Genomic DNA, 20,342 nt, shown 5'->3' with positions numbered 1-20,342 from the left:
GAAGCAGCTAGTTGGTTCAGGGAAGAATGTTTGGCAGCCGATTTCCCAGCCGGAACGTTTCTGCGTGACTGCAGCGCGCTGCGGAAGAACGTTGGCGGCGCTCCTTTAGGACTAGGCGGCGCTTCCGGCAGAGAATCGTCGCCGCAAAATTGGTGAGTTGCCTCGTGGAGGTTCTTACGGCGCCTTGCCCGGGCAAGCTGTCAAGTGAGGCGGCTAGTAGGGGACTTGGGGCCCAGGTTGTGTTGAATTGCCCTGGCTGGCTCCGTAGGGTAGCAGGGAGCGTGTGAAGGCGGAGGAGAATGGCTTCCGTGCCGGGAGCCGTGGGGAAGCATCGGAGCTGCGGTTTGCGGGAATGGTTCTCTCAACCTAGGGCAGAGTTTTAGCAGTTATGCTCGGTTCGATTTGGTGACCTACCTCCATCTGTATTCTCTAAAAAGTTACCAGCTTCTGTGCCTCAAGTTCCATATCTGAAAAACGGGGACAGTAATCTCCCTTGCCTGTCTCATCACTTGTTTGGCAGAGTAAGGTGTGAGGGAAAGCTTTACAAATTGTGATGTTTGGGGAAGCTCCCATTTGTTTGCAGCATTCCGAATTCATATTAACAGCAATCACAAGTCTAGGCTCACTTTGGGGGGTATGGATTTTCTGGGGTTGGATTCCAGGAAATGGATCAGCGACATATTTAAGATGATGAACTATTGGGAATTCATAAGCCATTGGAGATCTTCCAGAGTACCTCTTTCTCCAAGATGCATAAAACTCTTCTCTATTAATAGAATGAATTCTAAACATCCAACTTACTTTTGTACATCTATAGTTTGATGGTGCTCCTTTTCTTTCTCTGTTTTACCATTGCAGACATTTCTAATGAAGATATCCTTGTACACTATGAGCCGAGACCTTTCCAGCTTGCAGTTTCTACTCATTGGTTCTCACTTTGTTTATGAATTTCAGAGAATGAATAATTATAAACAATTAAAAATAAAATACAATTTAAATTTTGATGTGATGAATGGCAGGAGCCATGTTTTCAAAAATTGGAGTTTAAAAATATTGAGAACATTCTGTGATCTTTTCTGGACTTTTAAAAAATATTGTTTTTTAGTTCTAGGTGAACACAGTACCTTTATTTTATTTACTTATTTTTGTGTAGTGCTGAGAATTGAACCCAGAGCCTCACACGTGCTAGGCAAGTGCTCTACCACTGAGCTAAAACACCAACCCTTCTGGTCTTGATGTTCACAATAAATCCAGATAACATAGGATCAAAATGTTCACTTTAGTCTCTATATTATGCTCCTACACGCATCATCAAACCTACAAGGCACCAACATAGGGTACTGAAATAGCACAGATGTTAAAACTATTATCTAGTTCTTCATGATATTAAAGTCAGTCACCAAGTTTCCTTTCAATACAAGGTCATATTGTATGTTTAATTTGTGTCCTTATGAATTATGAGCCTTAAGTGATGAACTTTCAGGATTTCTTTCAGTGACAGTGAGTGGTTTATTTATGTAGTGGGAAATATACAGAATTTTAGTTAATAACATCTGTTGCAGTAGGTGCCACAAAAAGGAGTGAAGCCTTAGAAGCAGGCTCCATCCAACTTGTCAGTAGATTTTAATTCCAAATGTCTACTTATAGGTCAGGTCTTCAGATTTTATTATTTATTTTTTTGGTACTGAGGATTGAACCCATGGGCACTTTACCACTGAGTTACATTCTCAGTCCTTTTTATTTTAAATAGGGTCTCAGTGAGTTGTTGAGAATCTTACTAAGTTGCTGAAGTTGAACCTTGGACTTGTAATCCTTCTCTTTAGACTCCTGAGTCACTGGGATTACTGGTGTGTGCCACCATACCTGGCAGTTCTATTTTTTTAAAAAAATAGCTTTTTATAGAAGCAGTGAATACACAGAGGATACAGTATTGGTTATGGTCCTTATTACAAAAATAATCTTTGTCTCTGCCAATGACAGAGGATATGCTATTGTCCTCAGTGTCTTGGCACTTAAGATTTCTTGGCCTGGCATGGTAGCAAATGTCTATAGTCCCAGCTACTCGGGAGGTAGATGTATGAGGATCACAAGTTCTAGGCCAAACTCAGCAACTTGGGAAGACCCTGTCTCAAAATAAAAAGGACTGGGAATGTAGCTCAGTGGTAAAGTGCCCCTGGGTTCAATCCCCAGTACCAACCCCCACCCCCAAAATCCTTTGATCCTTTATTTATGGAGGAAGGAAATTGAACATGCAGTAGGAAGGGAGATGGCATTGGGAAAGGTGGAGATAAAGGTATTAGGGATGTTTATTACTTGGTTATTGTTCATGGGTTATTGTTCATTGATTTTATCCTAAATTATGAAAGAAATTGATGTAATAAGAACATACAGAAAAGAATAAATAAGCAAAAAAATCTAATTACTCTTCATCCTATTATGCAGTTAATACCACTTGTGCCATTTATTGAATATCAGTATTTCCTTTGTTTTTTTCCTTAAATATTTGCGGTCATATTGTATGTTTAATTTGTGTCCTTATGAATTATGAGCCTTAAGTAGTGAACTTTCATTTTTCAAAACTTTTGATTATGCCAGGTGTATGGCACATGCTTGTAATCCCAGCTACTCTGGAAGCTGAGGTAGAAGGATTGTTAGTTCAATCATCCTGGGCAACTTAAAAGACCCTGACTCAAAAAAAAAAAAAAAAAAGCGGGGTGGGGCACTGAGACTTTAAAGCTTATCTGAGTTCAATTCTCATCACCTAAATGAATAAGTACTTTTGATTGTAAGAAAATTCAAGCCTGATCAAAAGTGGAGAGAGAGTACATGAATTGTCATTGTCTATCACTCAGCCATAATAATTTTCACTTGTGGTTAATCTTGTTTTAGCTACCCTTGTACCTACTTCCCATAATTCTGTGATCTTGTCCAGTAATAAATCTGTAAAGCATTTTTTTTTTTTTAACAATTAAAAAGATTCAAGGGGCTGGGTTTGTGGCTCAGTGGTACAATGCTTGCCTTACACATGTGAAGCACTGGGTTCAATCCTCACCACCACATAAAAATAAATAAACAAAAAATATACTTATTTCTATTGGTGCCAAGTTTATTTATAAATACTCATATTCTTTATTGGAAATAGAAAAATAAAAAAGAGTTCCATGAAGGTTTTGTACTTTCATCCTATAGCAGTTGAATAGACTAGAAACTAAAATAAGATGCCCTGAATTCTCAGTTTTTTACTTTTTAAAGTTTCTCTTGAACTTTCAAATAAGTGGATGTATTTTTGTAACAAATATCTTTAGAAAACTCATGATATATTTTTTTTCACAGAATGCTGAATAATACATTTTTAAAAATATGGATGAAGAACCTGAAAGAACTAAGCGGTGGGAAGGAGGCTATGAGAGGACATGGTAAGTAGGGCATTATTGCCCTCTTTTTTCTTTTGGACATTGTCTCTTTGCCTCTCTCTCCCTCTCTTGTAATTTAGTGAACTGTATTTTACATATGCTATAATTCTCCCATTTCCAATATATAATTCAGTGATTTGTTTTGGAAAATTTACTAAGTTGTGGAGCCATTTCTAGAAACCAGTTTGGATTTTTTTTTTTTTGGATACTGAGGCTCAAACCCAGAGGTGCTTAACCACTGAGCTACATCCCAATTCTTTTTATTTTGTAAAACAGGGTCTTGCTAAGTTGCTTAGGGCCTCGATAAGTTGTTAAGGATGGTCTCAAACCTTGTATTCCTCCTGCCTAGCTTCCTGAGCTGCTGGCATTACAGGTGAACGACACCATCCCCTACCCAGTTTTGGAACATTTTAACCACTCTAATAAGATCCTTTATTCCTATTTATAATTGGTTTCATTTCTACTACCTGTAACCAATCACCAATCTACTTTCTATTTCTGGATATTTCACATAAGTAATCATAGAATATGTGGTGTAGTGGGTCTAGCATTCATTTAACATACTATTTCAAGGGTCATCTATGTTGTAGTTTGTATTAGTATTTCATTCCTTTTTGCTGCTGAATAGTATTCTATTATATTGTTATACTGCATTTTTAAAAATAATTTTTTAAAACATTTATTTTAATATTTTTTAGCTGTTGATGGACTTTATTTTTAATTTTTATGTGGTGATGAGGATTGAACCCAGTGCCTTATACATGCTAGGCAAGTGCTCTACCTGTGAGCCACAACCCCAGCACCTGCTGTTATACCACATTTTTGTTTATCCATTCACTAGTTGATGGACATATAGGTTGATAATAGTTTTTGGCTATTATGAATAATACTGCTATAAAACATGCAAAAATGTACACATCTTTTATATATGTTTCATTTCTCTAGTTAATATTTTCAGCTTATCTTTTCAAACAATTAATTTGTTATAGGGAAATTCTTAAAGAAGATGAATCTGGTTCACTTAAAGCTACAATAGAAGACATTCTCTTCAAGGCAAAGAGAAAAAGGTATATAAATCCTCCTAAGTGTGTTACAAAAGGAAAATGCATTCGATAAAGCCTTTCACCATCTATAATCATACTTAATACTTCCTTTCAGCTGTGTTTCAGAGAAACTAACTTCTTGTCTGAATAGGTAGAAAGAACTAGCAACCTAGTCTTATCAGTTGGGAAATGGTCTCCAGGAACTATCTATAATGCTTATAATTATATTAAAAAATTAATAATTTACTTCACTAAAAGGTACATATTTGTTGGAAAGTTGTATTGAGTTTTTTGATAGTATATGGTGTTCCATTAAAATTTTTGTATAATTTTAACAGAGTATTTGAGCACCATGGACAAGTGCGACTTGGAATGGTATGTTATTAGTTTTTCCTTTATAATATGGAATAGTTTGGATTAGAGGAACATTCTGGCTTGATAGACTAAACAATAGTAAAAGACAAACCTTATAAAAGAATATATTAAAGATCTATGTACAGAATATGTGAATATTAAATGCCACTTTTCTTTCTTTTTTTTTATTAGCTATCATGACATTATAATGATCTTGGCAATTCATACATTTGAATCAATTGGGGTATAATTTCTCATTTTTCCGATTGTACAGATTGCAGAATCACAGTGGTCATACAGTCACCTATACACATACAGCAATCATAATGTCTGTTCTGCTGCCCTTCCTAAATGCCACTTTTATTTCTTACTCAAAAATGTACTTGGAAATTTTTCCTACCCTTTATCCCCTTGTTTTTTGGGTAGATGCGCCACCTTTATGTGGTAGTGGATGCATCAAGGACAATGGAAGACCAAGATTTAAAGCCTAATAGACTGACATGCACTTTAAAGGTATTGTAAAATCATTTAATATACTAAATGTAGAAAATTCTAAAGAAAAAAAATTTAAGAATGTAATAAGTTTTTTTTCAGTTAATATAAAAGATAACTAAGCAGAAGTGCTATCTGGTCATTTTGAGAAATAATAAAACAAAATAGCTAATTATTTGTGTGTTTAATTTCTACCCTCCCTCCCCAAATCAGGATCTTGCTTTGTGAGTAATCCATTTTCTTTACTGAGTCTTCACTCTCCTTTGACTTAATTGAATTTGTCTTGTCAGTTTACAACCTCATTCTTATCTTTCCTAATTTATAAAAGCCTACTATCCAATTGTGCTTTTCTTCCCTGGCTTCATTGGATCTTTTCCTTGTTTGCATTGTTTTTAACATGTCCAAATGGGTCTTTTCTTTTGATATGGGATCTTGCTTGGCCTTGAGCTCATAGCCTCAGGAGATTGTCCTACCTTAGCTTCACCAGTGACTGGTATTACAGGTGCTTTTCACTGTGCCTGGCCTGAATCCATCTTTTAAAACCTAGCTCATTTCTATCTTATCATCCACCATTTCAAATACATGTTTTTACTATTTACTATTTTGATAGCATCTATAAGTTTAAAAATCACGAGAAGTAGGCTGAGGATATAGCTCGGAGGCAGAGAGCTTGTCTACAGTCTGCAAAGTCCTGGGTTCCATTCCTAGCAGTTCAAAAAATTAAAAATAAAATAAAACATGAGAAGTGATGCTTGATAAATAGGTTTCACAGAACATTAATGGGACATGTTCTTTGTGGTTGTTATTTTTCCCTTATGTAGTATTTCCTTTTTGTTTTCTTCAAACAGTTGTTGGAATACTTCATAGAAGAGTATTTTGATCAAAATCCTATCAGTCAGGTATGTAGACAAGTGCAAGAATTCAAATAAAAATCCAATTTTCCTGCGACATATACATATATTTTTTAAAAATAGGACTATTCTATGATTAAGAGATTCAGAGTGTGTATCCATGTCTGATACACTTATCAATGAAAAACAAAATAACTCTATAAGTTAAACAATATACAGCGAACTTATTGTTAGACCAGGACGCAAGAAAAGACCACTGACTCCAATTAAAATCAAATTAAAGCAAGCTTATTATTTCGACCGGCCCGGCTGCCTTTCCCTCCCAAAACGGCGGGAACAAAACAGCCGCCCCACCTTTCCTACAGCCCAGCTTTATAGCTCAGAAAGTTACACAAATGGGGGTTTACAGATAACAGAACTCTGACAAGCATCACACTAATGGTAGTTTACAATTTTTTTGCTGGCCCCAACATCAGAATTTATGAGGACCATTAGAGCCTCAGAGAGGGTCGTTGTCTGGCCAGGGAAGGCCAATATTTATGAGGTGTCACTAAAGTTTCAGAGAGGGCTGCTGTCGGGTCAGAGAGCCAGGCATGGGTGAGTTCAAGGCACGGGCAGGCATTCCAAGCAGGTTCAGAATTTGCAGTAATTTATAGTAAAGCTATATGAAATTAGCTTTTCATGGCTTTGTGGCAAGATGGCTCCCAATTTTAATAAAAGTTCAGGTTGGGTCTATCACTTATAGCTAAATTTATTTGTCAGAACACTGAGAAAAAATTTCTCCTGTTTTGCTTATTTCTTCTATAGGTACTAATTTATTTTAGTTAAATAAATTCTTATCAAGAGGAAATAATTTTATATGAAATTAATAATCATTTTTGTTTTTATTTTGAGATTGGAATAATTGTAACTAAGAGTAAAAGAGCTGAAAAACTGACTGAACTCTCAGGTATGCATAAAACAACCTTTAAGGACTCAAGGAATTTGTTTTAATTATCCAATTTTTTTAATCCTGTTCATAGGGGTTGCCTAATAAGTAATATGAAGTTGTCCTCTGTGCTTTGTAGGTGAAACAACTTAATAATGTCACTTTCCACCCCTGTTAATCTCTTGGGATCTAAGATTAACTGTTGTTGTATTTAATTTAATTTAATTCTTTTTTTTTTGCTTTGCTGGGGATTGAACCCAGGTCTTTGTACATGCTAGGCAAGTGCTGGACCCCTGAACTACACCCCCAGCCAGGATGAACTGTTTTACGTTGAAGTCTCCACAGTAGTGAATAATAATATTATGTTAAATGTAAATGTGTTTAAGACATGTATATTGTTATCCTGAAAATATTAAAATAACTTCATTATTCATACAATCCACTTAATCTTTCACTTAATTTTTTGTTTTTTAATACTGAGGCTTGAAACAGAGGTGCTTTACTCCTGAACTACATCCTCATTCTTTTTTTTATTTTTTATTTTGAGACATTACCTTACTGAATTGCTGAGGCTTGCCTCAGCCTCCTGAGTCATTGGGATTACAGGTATGGGCCACCACACTCTGCTTAATAAATTTTCGAAAAACATTTTTATGGCAGTTGTACTTGACCTGAGTAGCACAAAGTATTGTATATAGTGTAACTGAAGCAAAATCATATGAAGAGCTATTCATAGGCTCACACTTGAGTAGGCAGCAACAATTATGTCATGAAAGCTGCTCACCTACCAGTGATAATAAGACATGCTGATTTCAGAGATTTAAAATGTGGAAATATATTGGTCTTTAAAATGATGATCTATGGCCTTGTGTTGGTACACATCTGTAATCTCACCTACCTGGAAGCCTGAGGCAGAAGGATCACAGTTTTGAGGCCAGCCAGAGCAGTTTTGCAAGTTCTTTATAAAAATAAAAAAGGCTGGGGATGTAGCTTAGTGATAGAGCACTTGCCTAGCATGTACAAAGTTCTGGGTTCGGTTTCCAATTCTAGGGAGGAAAAAAAAAAGATGAACTATGGAAATATGAAGAGTAAAAAAAGTATGCATATGCTCTTGGTTAATATTATTTAAAAATGTGTGCTGTTGGATATAAAGAGACAATTATTTGTGTTCTGGTTTTCAATAGGAAGTGAGATTATCTACCAAATATTTCTGATAAAAGTGCAACTTGATATATATATATATATATATATATATATATATATATATGGCAGTCTGTTATTTAATATCATAAATATGTAAATTTTAGAAAAAAGTATATATTTTCATGTTATATATACATAGCATTTTATTAAAACTAGGTTATTCTATTTTTATTTTAGGAAACCCAAGGAAACATATAACATCTTTGAAGAAAGCTGTTGATATGACCTGTCATGGAGAACCATCTCTTTATAATTCCCTAAGCATGGCTATGCAAACTCTAAAGTTGGTATTTTATATTTCTTATTTATAATTGGCTTAAAAGTTTTTTGAATCAGTTAAATTGAAATGATAATATATTAACATGGGTCTCTGTAAAGCCAGTTATAACAAAATAGTTAAGTAGGAAAAATATGTAATATCATGTATGATATTTATTTTGGTAATTTTATTTTACATTTTAGTAGATGAATGATATCTTTTTTTTTTCCTTTAGTACTGAGGATTGAACCCAGAGATGCTTAACCACTGAACCACATCCCTAGTACTTTTTATTTTTTATTTTGAGACAGAGTCTTGCTAATTTGCTAATTTCCTGAGGCTGGACAATCAGGGCCTCACTAAGTTGCTGAGGCTGGTTTCAAACTTGGCAATCCTCTTGTCTTGGCCTCTTGTGTCATTGGGATTACAGGTCTGACAACCACAACTGGGTATACCTAATTTTTGAAGAATTTATATTAGAGCTTGGGATATAGCTTATTGGTTTAGGGCTTGCCTGTCATGTATGAGGCCCTGGGTTCCATCCCTAGCACTGGGGGAGAAAATAGAAAGAAAAATTTATATTAAAGTGGTTAAAATGCTGGGCATGGTGTTACATGCCTGTAATCCCAGTGGTTTGGGAGGCTGAGCCAGGACTATCAGGAGTGCAAAGCCAGCCTCAACAACTTAGCAAGACCCTATCTCATAAAAAAGGCTGGGGATGTGGCTTAGGGGTTAAGTGCCCCTGAGTTCAATCTCTAGTACCAAAAAAAAGTTCAAAATATACTAAAAATTCATTACTATGCAGTGTTGAAACAAATTAGGTATTCTGTGGTCTAAATGTGTAAGCTATGTGTAATGTTCTCTCTAGATAAATCTTTTGCTAGTTTTATTTGTTGACCTAATTGGAGTGTATTTTATCTTTCTTTAGACACATGCCTGGACATACAAGTAGAGAAGTCCTAATCATTTTTAGCAGCCTTACAACTTGTGATCCATCTAATATTTATGATCTAATCAAGGTAGAACCAATATATCAAAACTGAAGTTACAGCTCTAAAGAAAATTCTGTAGTGAATTTATTATTAGCTTTCAGAGCATTATTTTCCAAATACATTAATTCTTAATTATTTTTCTTCTTCCCTTAAAATCTTTTATTTTCTTGAATTTTATGAAGACCCTAAAGGCAGCTAAAATTAGAGTGTCTGTTATTGGGTTATCTGCAGAGGTTCGAGTTTGCACTGTACTTGCTCGTGAAACTGGTGGTATGTATCTATTGTCTTCAATATTTATTCATAATTACTGTCAAAGAAATAACATTAATTAGAGTGCTTTAATCTGCTTTACACCACTAAACTTATATAATTTCCTATCCCATGCCCAATATATGAACAGTCATCTGAAATATATTATTGATTCTATAAGAAATCATTTCAAAATGCAGTGAATTTTTAGTCATTATGTCAGTGTTTAGAGAAAGTATTATAACTCTTAAAAAGTTAAAATTTCATTGTAAATCTTTATAAAGATTTTATAACTTTGCTTTTACTAAATTGTAATTACTGTTCTAAATTATAATTACTATTATTCCTAGAGAAGTTGATTTAGAGATATTACTTAAATAAGTTTTTTAAAAAATGATAATTTAGCTAAAAATCATTATTTTTAAAATTACATTTTCAGATGATAAAATTTTTATAGAATTATATAGAAATTATAATTTTTTCTTATGTCTACAAAGCTGGTATTTTTTCTTTTGCTTTTCATGTTAGGCACATACCATGTTATTTTAGATGAAAGCCATTACAAAGAATTGCTAACACATCATGTTAGTCCTCCTCCTGCCAGCTCAAGTTCTGAATGCTCACTCATTCGTATGGGTATGTGTTTATTTTGTGTAATTTTAAAAATGCATACTTTGCTTCAAACTAGGCTTTCTGTTTTCATTTGTGTAAGTTAACATTTAAGAAAATAAACTTATTAATATAACAATTTTAGAAAATACAGAGAAGTAAAGAAAATTAAAACTACCCGTAGTTCTTGTCACCTACACAATACTCCTGGCTTTCTTTATCATTTAGCTAGAAAGGTATGAATGTATTGTGTTTTAAAGAAAAATACTTGCATTAAGACATTTTTAAAATAAGCTACAAAATCTCTGGATTATGTTATTAAATCTGTTTAATACAAGGATGGCTCACATCTGTAATCCCAGCAATTTGGGAAGCTGAGGTAGGAGGATCAAAGCCAGCCTCAGCAACTTAGTGAGACCCTGAGCAACTTAGTGAGACCCTGTCTCAAAAATTAAAAAAGGTTGTGGATGTGGCTCAATGGTTAAGTCCCTTTTACCAAAAACAAACAAACATAAAAAACTGTGTAATATAAATTGTGCAAAGACAGAGGATTACAGGGAAATACACCAGACTGCTCAGTCATTTTTTTCTGGAGAGATAAAATGTTTGGTTTGGGGCCATTAAAAAAAATTGCTTTGTAGCTGGGTGTGGTGGCATATTCCTGTAATCCCAGTGGTTTAGGAGGCTGAGGCAGGAGGATTGAGAGTTCAAAGCCAGCCTCAGCAATTTAGTAAGGCCCTGTCTCTAAATTAAATACAAAAAAGGGCTGGGGATATGGTTTGGTGGTTCAGTGTCCTTGGGTTCAATCCCGTGTGTGTGTGTGTGTGTGTGTGTGTGTGTGTGTAAAAGCTTGTTTTCCTGTGTCTTCTAAATATTTTATAATAAAGTTTGTTACCCTTTAATTGAAAAAATATATAACTTTTAAATATAACTTTGCTTGTTTAATATGCTTTTAAAATGTCAATGAGATGAAATGCTTTTCTACTTTATTTTTGGCTATAACTGGTCAACCTGTCTTTCCTATTTTTTTAAATTATAATATAATATTAGTATCTACCTAACTGTGTGTTGCAGAGACTGAATTAATACAAATAAAACATTTAGAATATTGCTTGATATAACATTCAGTACATTTTAGATATTATGATGGCTAAGTTTATTTGATTTACTGATTTAGCTTCTATTCCATTTTAAAGTTATTGTTTGAAATTATAATTTGTTCTTCAAACTGATTTGTTAGAGTCCTTTAGAACTTTAGAGTCCTTTAATCACCTGATGCACAGATGTTTCTAGTTAGTCATTCATCTTTACTTTTTTTTTTTTTTTTTTTTTTGTGACAGGATCTTGTTATATTGCTCAGGCTGGACTTGAATTTCTGGGGTCAAGGAATTCTCCTTCCTCAGTTTCCCAAGTAACTATGAAAATTGGCATGCTCCACTGTGCCACCTTTACTTTTATGTATTTTGTTTGTTTTTTGTGATGCTGGGGATTAAACTCAGGGACTTTTGCATACTAAGCATGCGCTCTACCACTCAGCTACTCTCTTGTTGATTTTATTTTTGTATTTATTTATTTATTTTTTTGGTACCAGGGATTCAACCCAGGATGCTTAACCACCAAGCCACATCCCCAGCCCTTTTTTTTTTTTTTTCCAATTTTATTAGGGACTAGGTCTTGCTGAGTTGATTAGGGCCTTGCTAAGTTGCTGAAGCTGGGCTTGAACTGATGATCCTCCTGCCTCAGCCTCTTGAATTGCTGGAATTACAGGCATGCACCACTCTGCCCAGCTGATTTATTTGTTTGTAGATATATTTAAAAGTTTTATGTAATGAGAACTTTTAAAAAATAATTTATAATAATATATAATTTATAATAACAATAATTTAATAGTCTCTGCATTTCCTGTTTTCAGAATTTAGTATTATATAAATAAAGCAAACTTCATGAAATTTTTTTTAAATACATACATATTTTTTACTTGTTGATGGACACAATATCTTTATTTATTTTTATGTGGTGCTGAGGATTGAACCTAGTGCCTCACGTGCAAGGCACGTGCTCTACCACCAAGCCACAATCCCAGCCAAAATTTTAAACATAAAAATATTTGCTTAGATAAAGTGAAAAAGAACTAGGTAATATAAGCTTGCATTGTAAAAGTATATAAAACTTATGACCTACTTTTCTTTTTAAAAAGCAATATAATTAGTATTAAGTTAAAAATGCAGATATGAGCTTTAGACTCGATTTCATACACAGACAGGTTTTTCACCTATTTGTAGCTTGGAAATGATCAGTGTATCATACTAAAATAAGTGTATATTTTTAAGAGGCAGAAAAGAGACTTTTTGTACAACTTTGTTGTTTTAGGTAGAAACATTTTTAGTTCCTTAGTCCTAGAATTCTGTTCTTTGCTTGGAGAAAGAAATCAATACATTTTTTTTTCTATGAAGGGTTTCCTCAGCACACCATTGCTTCTTTGTCTGATCAAGATGCAAAACCCTCTTTCAGCATGGCGTAAGTAAAGATCTATTGTCAGTGATATTTTAATATTTTAAATTCCTTCTGCTAAGTTATAAATTTTTAAATGCGTCTGAGATATAGAAGATTGGCTTTATAGAAGATTACTTTATATGTTGACTTCTATAGACGATTACTTTCTATGTTGCCATAAAAAGGAATGACTATATGCTTCTATGGTGTGACCTTTTCAAATATATCACTAAGTAAAAAAGCAAGATAGATAGAGGTGTGTAATATGCTACCAGTCATCTAAAAAGAAGGTGGAGATATGAATAGATATACACACTTGTTCATGTTAATAATAAAAGCAATAATAATGGAAATAGAAAGTGAAAACTAAAAAATGTTTACCTTGGGCTGGGGATGTGGCTCAAGCAGTAGTGCGCTTGCCTGGCATGCACGGGGGTTCAATCCTCAGCACCACATAAAAATAAAATAAAGATGTTGTGTCCACCGAAAACTAAAAATAAATAAATAAATATTAAAAAATTCTCTCTCTCTCAAAAAAAAAAAAAAGTTTACCTTGGTGGATGTGTGTGGGAAAAGGCAAGGTCATAGAACATAGACTTTTCTGAGTATACCTTGTTTTAAATTTGGAAAGTGAATATTCAGAGTCATAGTCAAGACCTCCTCATAAAGGAGTAACAGACTAGATTTACCCATATTTATTGTCCTCCCCTCAAAACCAGACAAAATACATAAAATAATGGTTTTCAGACATAAGACAATAGGCAGTATAGATAATGGTTCCTGAAAGAAAGGAAATGAGTGAGGTAGGCCCTATGTCTGCTTCACTTACTACCTAGAATTTCCAGGTTGCAATGCAGAGTTTGGGTATTAAGTGATAAAGTTCTGCATTTGGGGAGGCTGAGAAAGCTATAATTTTGTCAGAGAGGAAAAAGTTGCACAGAAGAACTCTCTGGAGATCCCATGAGCAGAGACTTGCTCATCAGTCTTTAGCTGAGTGTCGATCAGTATATTTGTATGAGGAAAGTATTGGAAATCAGGGAAACCACTGGAAACCAGCAAATAGACCAATCCCCAGAGTTCCTACAGGGCAAAGGACAGTTCATGTTCTCACCAGTTTGTGTGAAAGACCTCTTTTTGTGGCAGACATTTAATAGAATCCACAATAGCAGAACCCCATTAATCCTAGATTATTGGCTGCTCCGGACCAGCCAAACAATGCTTAAAAGCAGGTTTTGAATAGATAAAATTATTTTCAAGTTACTTAAGTATACTGCAGAACTGAGCCCAAAATATTTAAAGTCATTAAAAAAATCTAGTTCTCAAATCAAAGTAAAATTCTTATTGTCTAGCAGCCAATCAAAAATGAAAGAAAGAAAAACTAGGTTCTGGGCCTAGTAGCACACACCTATAATCCCAGCAACTGGAAAGGCTGAGGAGGAATATAGTGATTTCCAGGCCAGCCTCAGCAACTTAGCAAGATGCTGTCCCTAAATCAAAAATAAAAAGGGATGGGTCAAGGAGGCTCAATGATAGAAAGGCCCTGGGTTCAATCCCCGGTACTGCAAAAACAAAAAAATGACTAGGCTTAGAAGACAAAATATGACCTATAAAAATGAGAAAAATTATAGACTGGAAACATAGCTAGAAAAAAACACAGTTGATAGAATTAGTAAGCAAAGATATTAAAATAGCAATTGTAAATATACTCCATAAGTTTAGGAAAGTAGAGGAGAACTTGAGAATGATAAGAGATATGAAAGTATAAAAAAAATACAAGTCAAAATTTTAGAAATGAAGAATACATTGGATTGGATAGGATAGATGAAAAAATACAATGGATAAGGATTAATAACAGATTAGTCACAATAGAAGATTAGTGAATTTAAAGACAGACAAATGTCAAAATAAAAAAGGAGAGGAAAAAAAGACAAAAAATGAATATAGCATTAAATGATCTATAAGATATACTCACATATTTTCAAATAAATTTTAATAGATTATAAAATAGAATCCAGAGTTGAAGATAAAGAAAGGTAATATACTTTTTTTAGCTCCAACTTTTTCATCTTTATGTATATATCACTTTTCCAAAGTAATTTTTTTCCCCCACAGGCATTTGGATAACAACACTGAGCCAGGACTTACATTAGGAGGCTATTTTTGCCCACAGTGTCGTGCAAAGTACTGTGAACTTCCTGTTGAATGTAAAATATGTGGTAAGGCACCAATTATTTATTATTTGGTAAATCAATTTTAAATAACTTCCTCATCTATATTGCTGTTAAAATAAATGTGAATGTTGACTACTGTGATTCTGGATTTAATATGTACTAAGAGAAATTGGTTGTTTTTCATTGAGTACCCAGTACTCTACTTCCACCAATAAACATAGCATTATGAAGAGTTTCCTGATTCTCTTTCTGGGGAAAAAAAAAAAGTGTATTTTTTCAAGCTATTGCAGTAGATGTAGAAGACATTTTTCTAGTACCTACCTTTATGATATATATATATATATATATATATATATATAATACATATCATACATATATATCATATAATGTACATATAATTTATATTTGTATGTAGAATAAGGAATTAAAGTAACAGAATTATAGAATTTTATTTTATTTATGAGTAAGCAGATAGGCCAACAGAGGTCACATACTTAGTGACATTTGGCTTTTTAGCCATTATCTTCATGAGGTTTGGGTTATTAAACATGTCTTTGTTTTATGTGTTAGGTCTTACTTTGGTTTCTGCTCCCCATTTGGCTCGGTCTTACCATCATTTATTTCCTTTGGATGCTTTTCAAGAAATTCCCCTGGAAGAATTTAAAGGAGAAAGGTATATGAGTTTTAATTAACTTATTATCTGTTACAAGTACTGAGTAAATTAGTCTATAGAATATTACTACTTTTAAAAAGACAGTCATATTAATCTGAGTAAGATTACTTCTAAAATAGAAAATGAGATGTAGCCTTATGACTGACTAACTATTGAATAGATCTGAATCTTCAGAAATCTATTAATTTCTCTGACCTCAATTGTAATAAGAATGATATATTGGTAAATCAGTTCTTTAAAAAGAAAAAGCATGTTTTTTTAGTAAAATGTTCTCATCATGTCCAGTTTTTAACTACAACAGTTTAACAGTTTAACTTTCAAAATTTCTGATTACTTAATAGTTGACTATCTTGAACTCTAGCACACTAATGAAAGTAAGAGGTTGGCAGAACATAATTAATCTGGAACCTGTAAGTATTTTCATTAGTGATATTTCTATGAAATCTTACTAGTAAAGCCTGAAGTAAAGGTGGTCTGTTATTGAACAGTTTTACAAAGTAAACTGGGCATGGTGGTGCATGCCTATAATCTTATCAACTCAGGAGGCCGAGGCAGGAGGATTGCAAGTTCATAATTAGTCTCAGCAACTTAGTAAGGCCCAAAGCGACTTAGTGAGATGCCGTCTCAAAAAGGACTGGGGATGTGGGTTAGTGGTTAAGCACCTCTGAATTCAATCCGTGGTACCAAAAAAAAAAGAGAAGTGAAGGTTTACTTTTAAGACCATCCAGGACAAGTGTGAAGGCACATGTCTGTAATCTCAACTTGGTCAGTTGAGGCAGGAGGATTGCAAATTTGAGGCAATTTTAATTGTAAATTAAATTTATAGTAATGTAATGAGACCCTGTTTCAGAAGAAAGGCTGCGGTGTAGCTCAGTAATGTAATGAGACCCTGTTTCAGAAGAAAGGCTGCGGTGTAGCTCAATAATAGAAGGCCTCTGGGTTCAATCTCGAGTAACACACACACACACACACACACACACATAAAAGTAAAAATTCCAAGATTTAAAAACTACTGACTAGCAGAAAATTATGTGTCCATCCAACTCCTTGCTTTTACATGTAAAAAAACATTTGGAAGTCATTTCATTTTATATAAGCATATTTATGTCTTTGTATGTGTATATGGTATTGGGGATTGATCTCATGGCCTTGTACATACTAGGCAAGAGAACTATCACTAAGCTACATCTCCAGCCCTTTTTATTTTTTCTGTATTTCTTATTGGTGCATTATGATTATACATAATAGTGGGATTTGTTGTTACATATCATGCACAAATATGACGGTATAATTAGGTTGATATCATTCCCTAGTAGCCCCTCTTTCTTTTACCTCCTCCCTTCTCTGGTCTCCCTTTTGTTTACATGTGATCCTCCTGCATACCTTTTCTTTTCCTTTCCTTTCCTTTTCTTTCTTTCTTTCTTTTTTCTTTTTTAATTTTTTTAAAATTTTTTCTTCTACATATGAGAGAAAACATAAGGCCCTTGATTTTCTGAGTTTGGCTTATTTCACTTAATGCTCTCAGGTTCCATCCATTTTTCTACAAATGACATAATTTCATTCAAGTTTTTTCTTTCTTTCTTTCTTATTTTATTTTATTTTGAGAAGCTTAATTCTTTCACAGAATCCTAGTTCAAAAAGCATATGGAGAGAGCTGGGGTTTTGGTTCAGTGGTAGAGTGCTCGCCTAGCATGCTTAGGGCACTGGGTTTGATCCTCAGCACCATATAAATGTAAAATAAAGATATTGTGTCCACCTAAAACTATAAAACAAATATTTTTTTAAAAAGTAGTGCATATATTTCAAATATTAAAAAAGCATGTGCATATATTTAACTTTAATAAAAAACAAAATTTTAGGCTATCTAATGACCTTGGAACATACTGTGAGATTTTAAATACTGTTGATTTTTCATTACTTATTAAAAGATTCTAATTATTGAGACTTTGCTGAATTACTTTAATGAGTGAATTCTTAAAAAAAAAAAAAAGGAAGGAAGGAAGAAAGAAATTGATTCTTAAACTCTCTTTTTCAGATTTTGTTATGGATGTCAGGGGGAGTTGAAAGACCAACATGTAAGTTCATTGCTTTCTAAATGTTAAGTAATATGTAAGAAATACTGAGAAAATGGTACAATAATAAGTTTTCAATAGTTGTTGAAGATCAGGCTTTTATCAGGTTACTCTCTAAATATAATTACAGTAGGTATATTTAGAATGGGAAAATAAATAGTAGTTTCATCATTCTGCATTTAAGCTTTGCTCTAAAGATACTTTAGTACCTTGTCTTCTGCTTTCAAGCTATATTGCATTAAGCTTGGAAGCATTTTAGATGTTTTTTCATATTATACTTTAGGTTCTGTTATAACTCATTTTGAAGTTGCCAAAGATAAAAAATTGTGCCAATGAACCACATTAAAAAAAAAAAAACTAAAAAAAAAAAAAAAATATATATATATATATATATATAAATTGTGCCAATGAGAAAATATTTTTTAAAAAGTTTAAGGACAGAGCTAGATATGGTAGAATGCTCCTATAGTCCCAACTACTCAGGAGACTGAAGCAAGAGGATCACTTGAGCCCCAGGAGTTTGAGGCTACCCTGGGCAGTGTGGCTAGACTACATCTCAAAACAACAAAAAGAAACTTTAAAAAAAATTCTTGGCTGAAGTTGTAGCTCAGTGGTAAAATGCTTGCATAGCACGTATGAGGCACTGGGTTTAATCCTTAGTACCACATAAAGATAAATAAATAAAATACAGGTATTGTGTTTTATATTTTTGAAGATAGCCAAATTGAATATGTAAACTTTTATATATGCAAATATATAATATAAATTGTTTCTAGCTTTAGTTTTTTTACTACTTAAGCTACATGTTGACATTTAAAACTGTACTTTATAAATTATATTAAATCTTAATTAGAAGTTTTGCTTGTTTTGGGCCAAGGGCATAACTCAGTGGTTGATCTTGTACTTTGCATGCTAATAAGATGCTGGGTTTGATCTCCATACAGAAAATTTTTTTAAAAAGTATTACTTAAAAAAAAATCAATAAATAAATTTATAAAAAAGAAGAAACAAAAACGAAAAAGGAAAACAACAACAACAACAAAAAGGTGTCTCTTATTTATTCTACTTTCATGTTTCATAAAATGATTTTGTTAAATTTTATAGAAAGATGAGTTTTTTTTTCTGTCTTATGTGTCATTGACATATTCTTTAAAGTTTTAATTGAAAGGGAGATATAACTTGTAATTAGAAGATCATTCTTAAAACTAAATGTATTAATTTTTTTCTTTTTTTTAATGTAGAACACTTTGTTCCTTACTTTCTTTCTTTCTTTTGGTGCTGGGGATTGAACTCGGGGGCACTTGACCACTGAGTCACGTCCCCAGTCTTATTTTGTATAACAAAGTTCCTTTTTAAAATTTTTTTGGTCCTGGCGATTGGACCCAGTGGTACTTTGCCACTGAGCTACATCCTTAGCCCTTTTTATTTTTTATTTTGAGATAAAGTCTTCTTAAGTGTCTCAGACTATCATAGAATTTGTGATGCTCCTGCCTCAGCCTCCTAATTAACTGGGATTTCAGGCATGTGCCACCATGCCTGGCTCTTTCTCTCATTTCTTTCTCTCTTTTTTTTTTTTTTTTTTTTTTGGTACCGGGGATTGAACTCAGGGACGGTTAACCACTTAGTCACATTCCCAGCCCCTTTTTTTTATATTTTATTTAGAGACAGGGTTTTGCTGAGTTATTTAGGGCCTCACTAAGTTGCTGAGGCTGGCTTTGAACTCATGATCCTCCTGCCTCAGCTTCTCTAGATGCTGGGATTACAGGTGCTCGCTACCATGCCCTTTTCCTCATTTCTAAGGGATGGTTTGGGAAAAAAAATAAATTGCCCCAGATTTGAGATTGCATGGTACATTGGAAGTCATAAAATAGATAGATGGGTAGGGGAAAATATAGGGATATAAAAGAGCAAAGCAACTTGAATTTCTTCTAGCTATGCTGTACTTTAGGACACTATAGTTTTGTTCACTAAGTGTTTCTTCTTTTTGCTGCAGGTCTATGTTTGTACTGTGTGCCAAAATGTTTTCTGTGTGGACTGTGATGTTTTTGTTCATGAATCTCTCCATTGTTGTCCTGGCTGTATTCATAAGATTCCAACTCCTTCAGGTATTTGATTCTAGCATGTAGTACATACTATGTGTGCTAAAAAGAAATTTGTAACTGTAAATAAAATGATTCTTTAGAAAAACAACTTGAGAAGAAAATCTGATTTAAGAAATTTTTTTACTAAAAAAAATTTCATAAAATTTTTATTTGTGGGGGCTGGGGATGTGGCTCAAGCGGTAGTGCGCTCGCCTAGCATGCGTGCGGCCCGGGTTCGATCCTTAGCAGCACCACATACCAACAAAGATGTTGTGTCCGCCGAGAACTAAGAAAAAATAAATAAATGTTAAAATTCTCTCTCTCTCTCTGTCCCCCACCTCTCACTCTCTCTAGAAAAAAAAAAAAAATTTTTTTTATTTGTGTACTATCACAGAAATGCCCAGAATTCAATAGTATTTCATTCAATTTAATTTTCTGTTATTTTGAGTCATAATGTTT

The 20,342-nt window shown here is 33.6% G+C and overlaps 1 protein-coding gene across 1 annotated transcript; it reads left to right on the top strand.

Moving 5' to 3' along the window:
- Nucleotides 1-19,992, top strand: Gtf2h2c (GTF2H2 family member C). Its single transcript, XM_005319524.5, has 16 exons — nucleotides 1-152; nucleotides 3,334-3,416; nucleotides 4,403-4,480; nucleotides 4,795-4,831; nucleotides 5,237-5,323; nucleotides 6,151-6,201; nucleotides 7,048-7,102; nucleotides 8,462-8,567; nucleotides 9,472-9,562; nucleotides 9,718-9,805; nucleotides 10,313-10,420; nucleotides 12,847-12,910; nucleotides 14,999-15,102; nucleotides 15,628-15,730; nucleotides 17,766-17,805; nucleotides 19,796-19,992. Exons 2-16 carry the CDS (start codon nucleotides 3,361-3,363, stop codon nucleotides 19,913-19,915), a joined length of 1,188 nt encoding a protein of 395 aa, XP_005319581.1. The 5' UTR covers nucleotides 1-152; nucleotides 3,334-3,360; the 3' UTR covers nucleotides 19,916-19,992.
- Nucleotides 19,993-20,342: the final 350 nt, after the last annotated feature.

This window comes from Ictidomys tridecemlineatus, chromosome 1 (assembly GCF_052094955.1).
Source record: "Ictidomys tridecemlineatus isolate mIctTri1 chromosome 1, mIctTri1.hap1, whole genome shotgun sequence".
NCBI classification, from domain to species: Eukaryota; Metazoa; Chordata; class Mammalia; order Rodentia; family Sciuridae; genus Ictidomys; species Ictidomys tridecemlineatus.
Note: the sequence above shows the minus strand (reverse complement) of the source record. Positions and strands in the feature narration are given on the sequence as shown.

Bases quoted from the DNA above. Each gene is read 5' to 3' on its own strand.
- Gtf2h2c (XM_005319524.5), top strand. From the start codon at position 3,361: ATGGATGAAGAACCTGAAAGAACTAAGCGGTGGGAAGGAGGCTATGAG. The intron at 4,481-4,794 runs GTATATAAATCC...TAATTTTAACAG, and splicing joins TTCAAGGCAAAGAGAAAAAG to AGTATTTGAGCACCATGGAC. The intron at 15,103-15,627 runs GTAAGGCACCAA...TTTATGTGTTAG, and splicing joins TGTTGAATGTAAAATATGTG to GTCTTACTTTGGTTTCTGCT.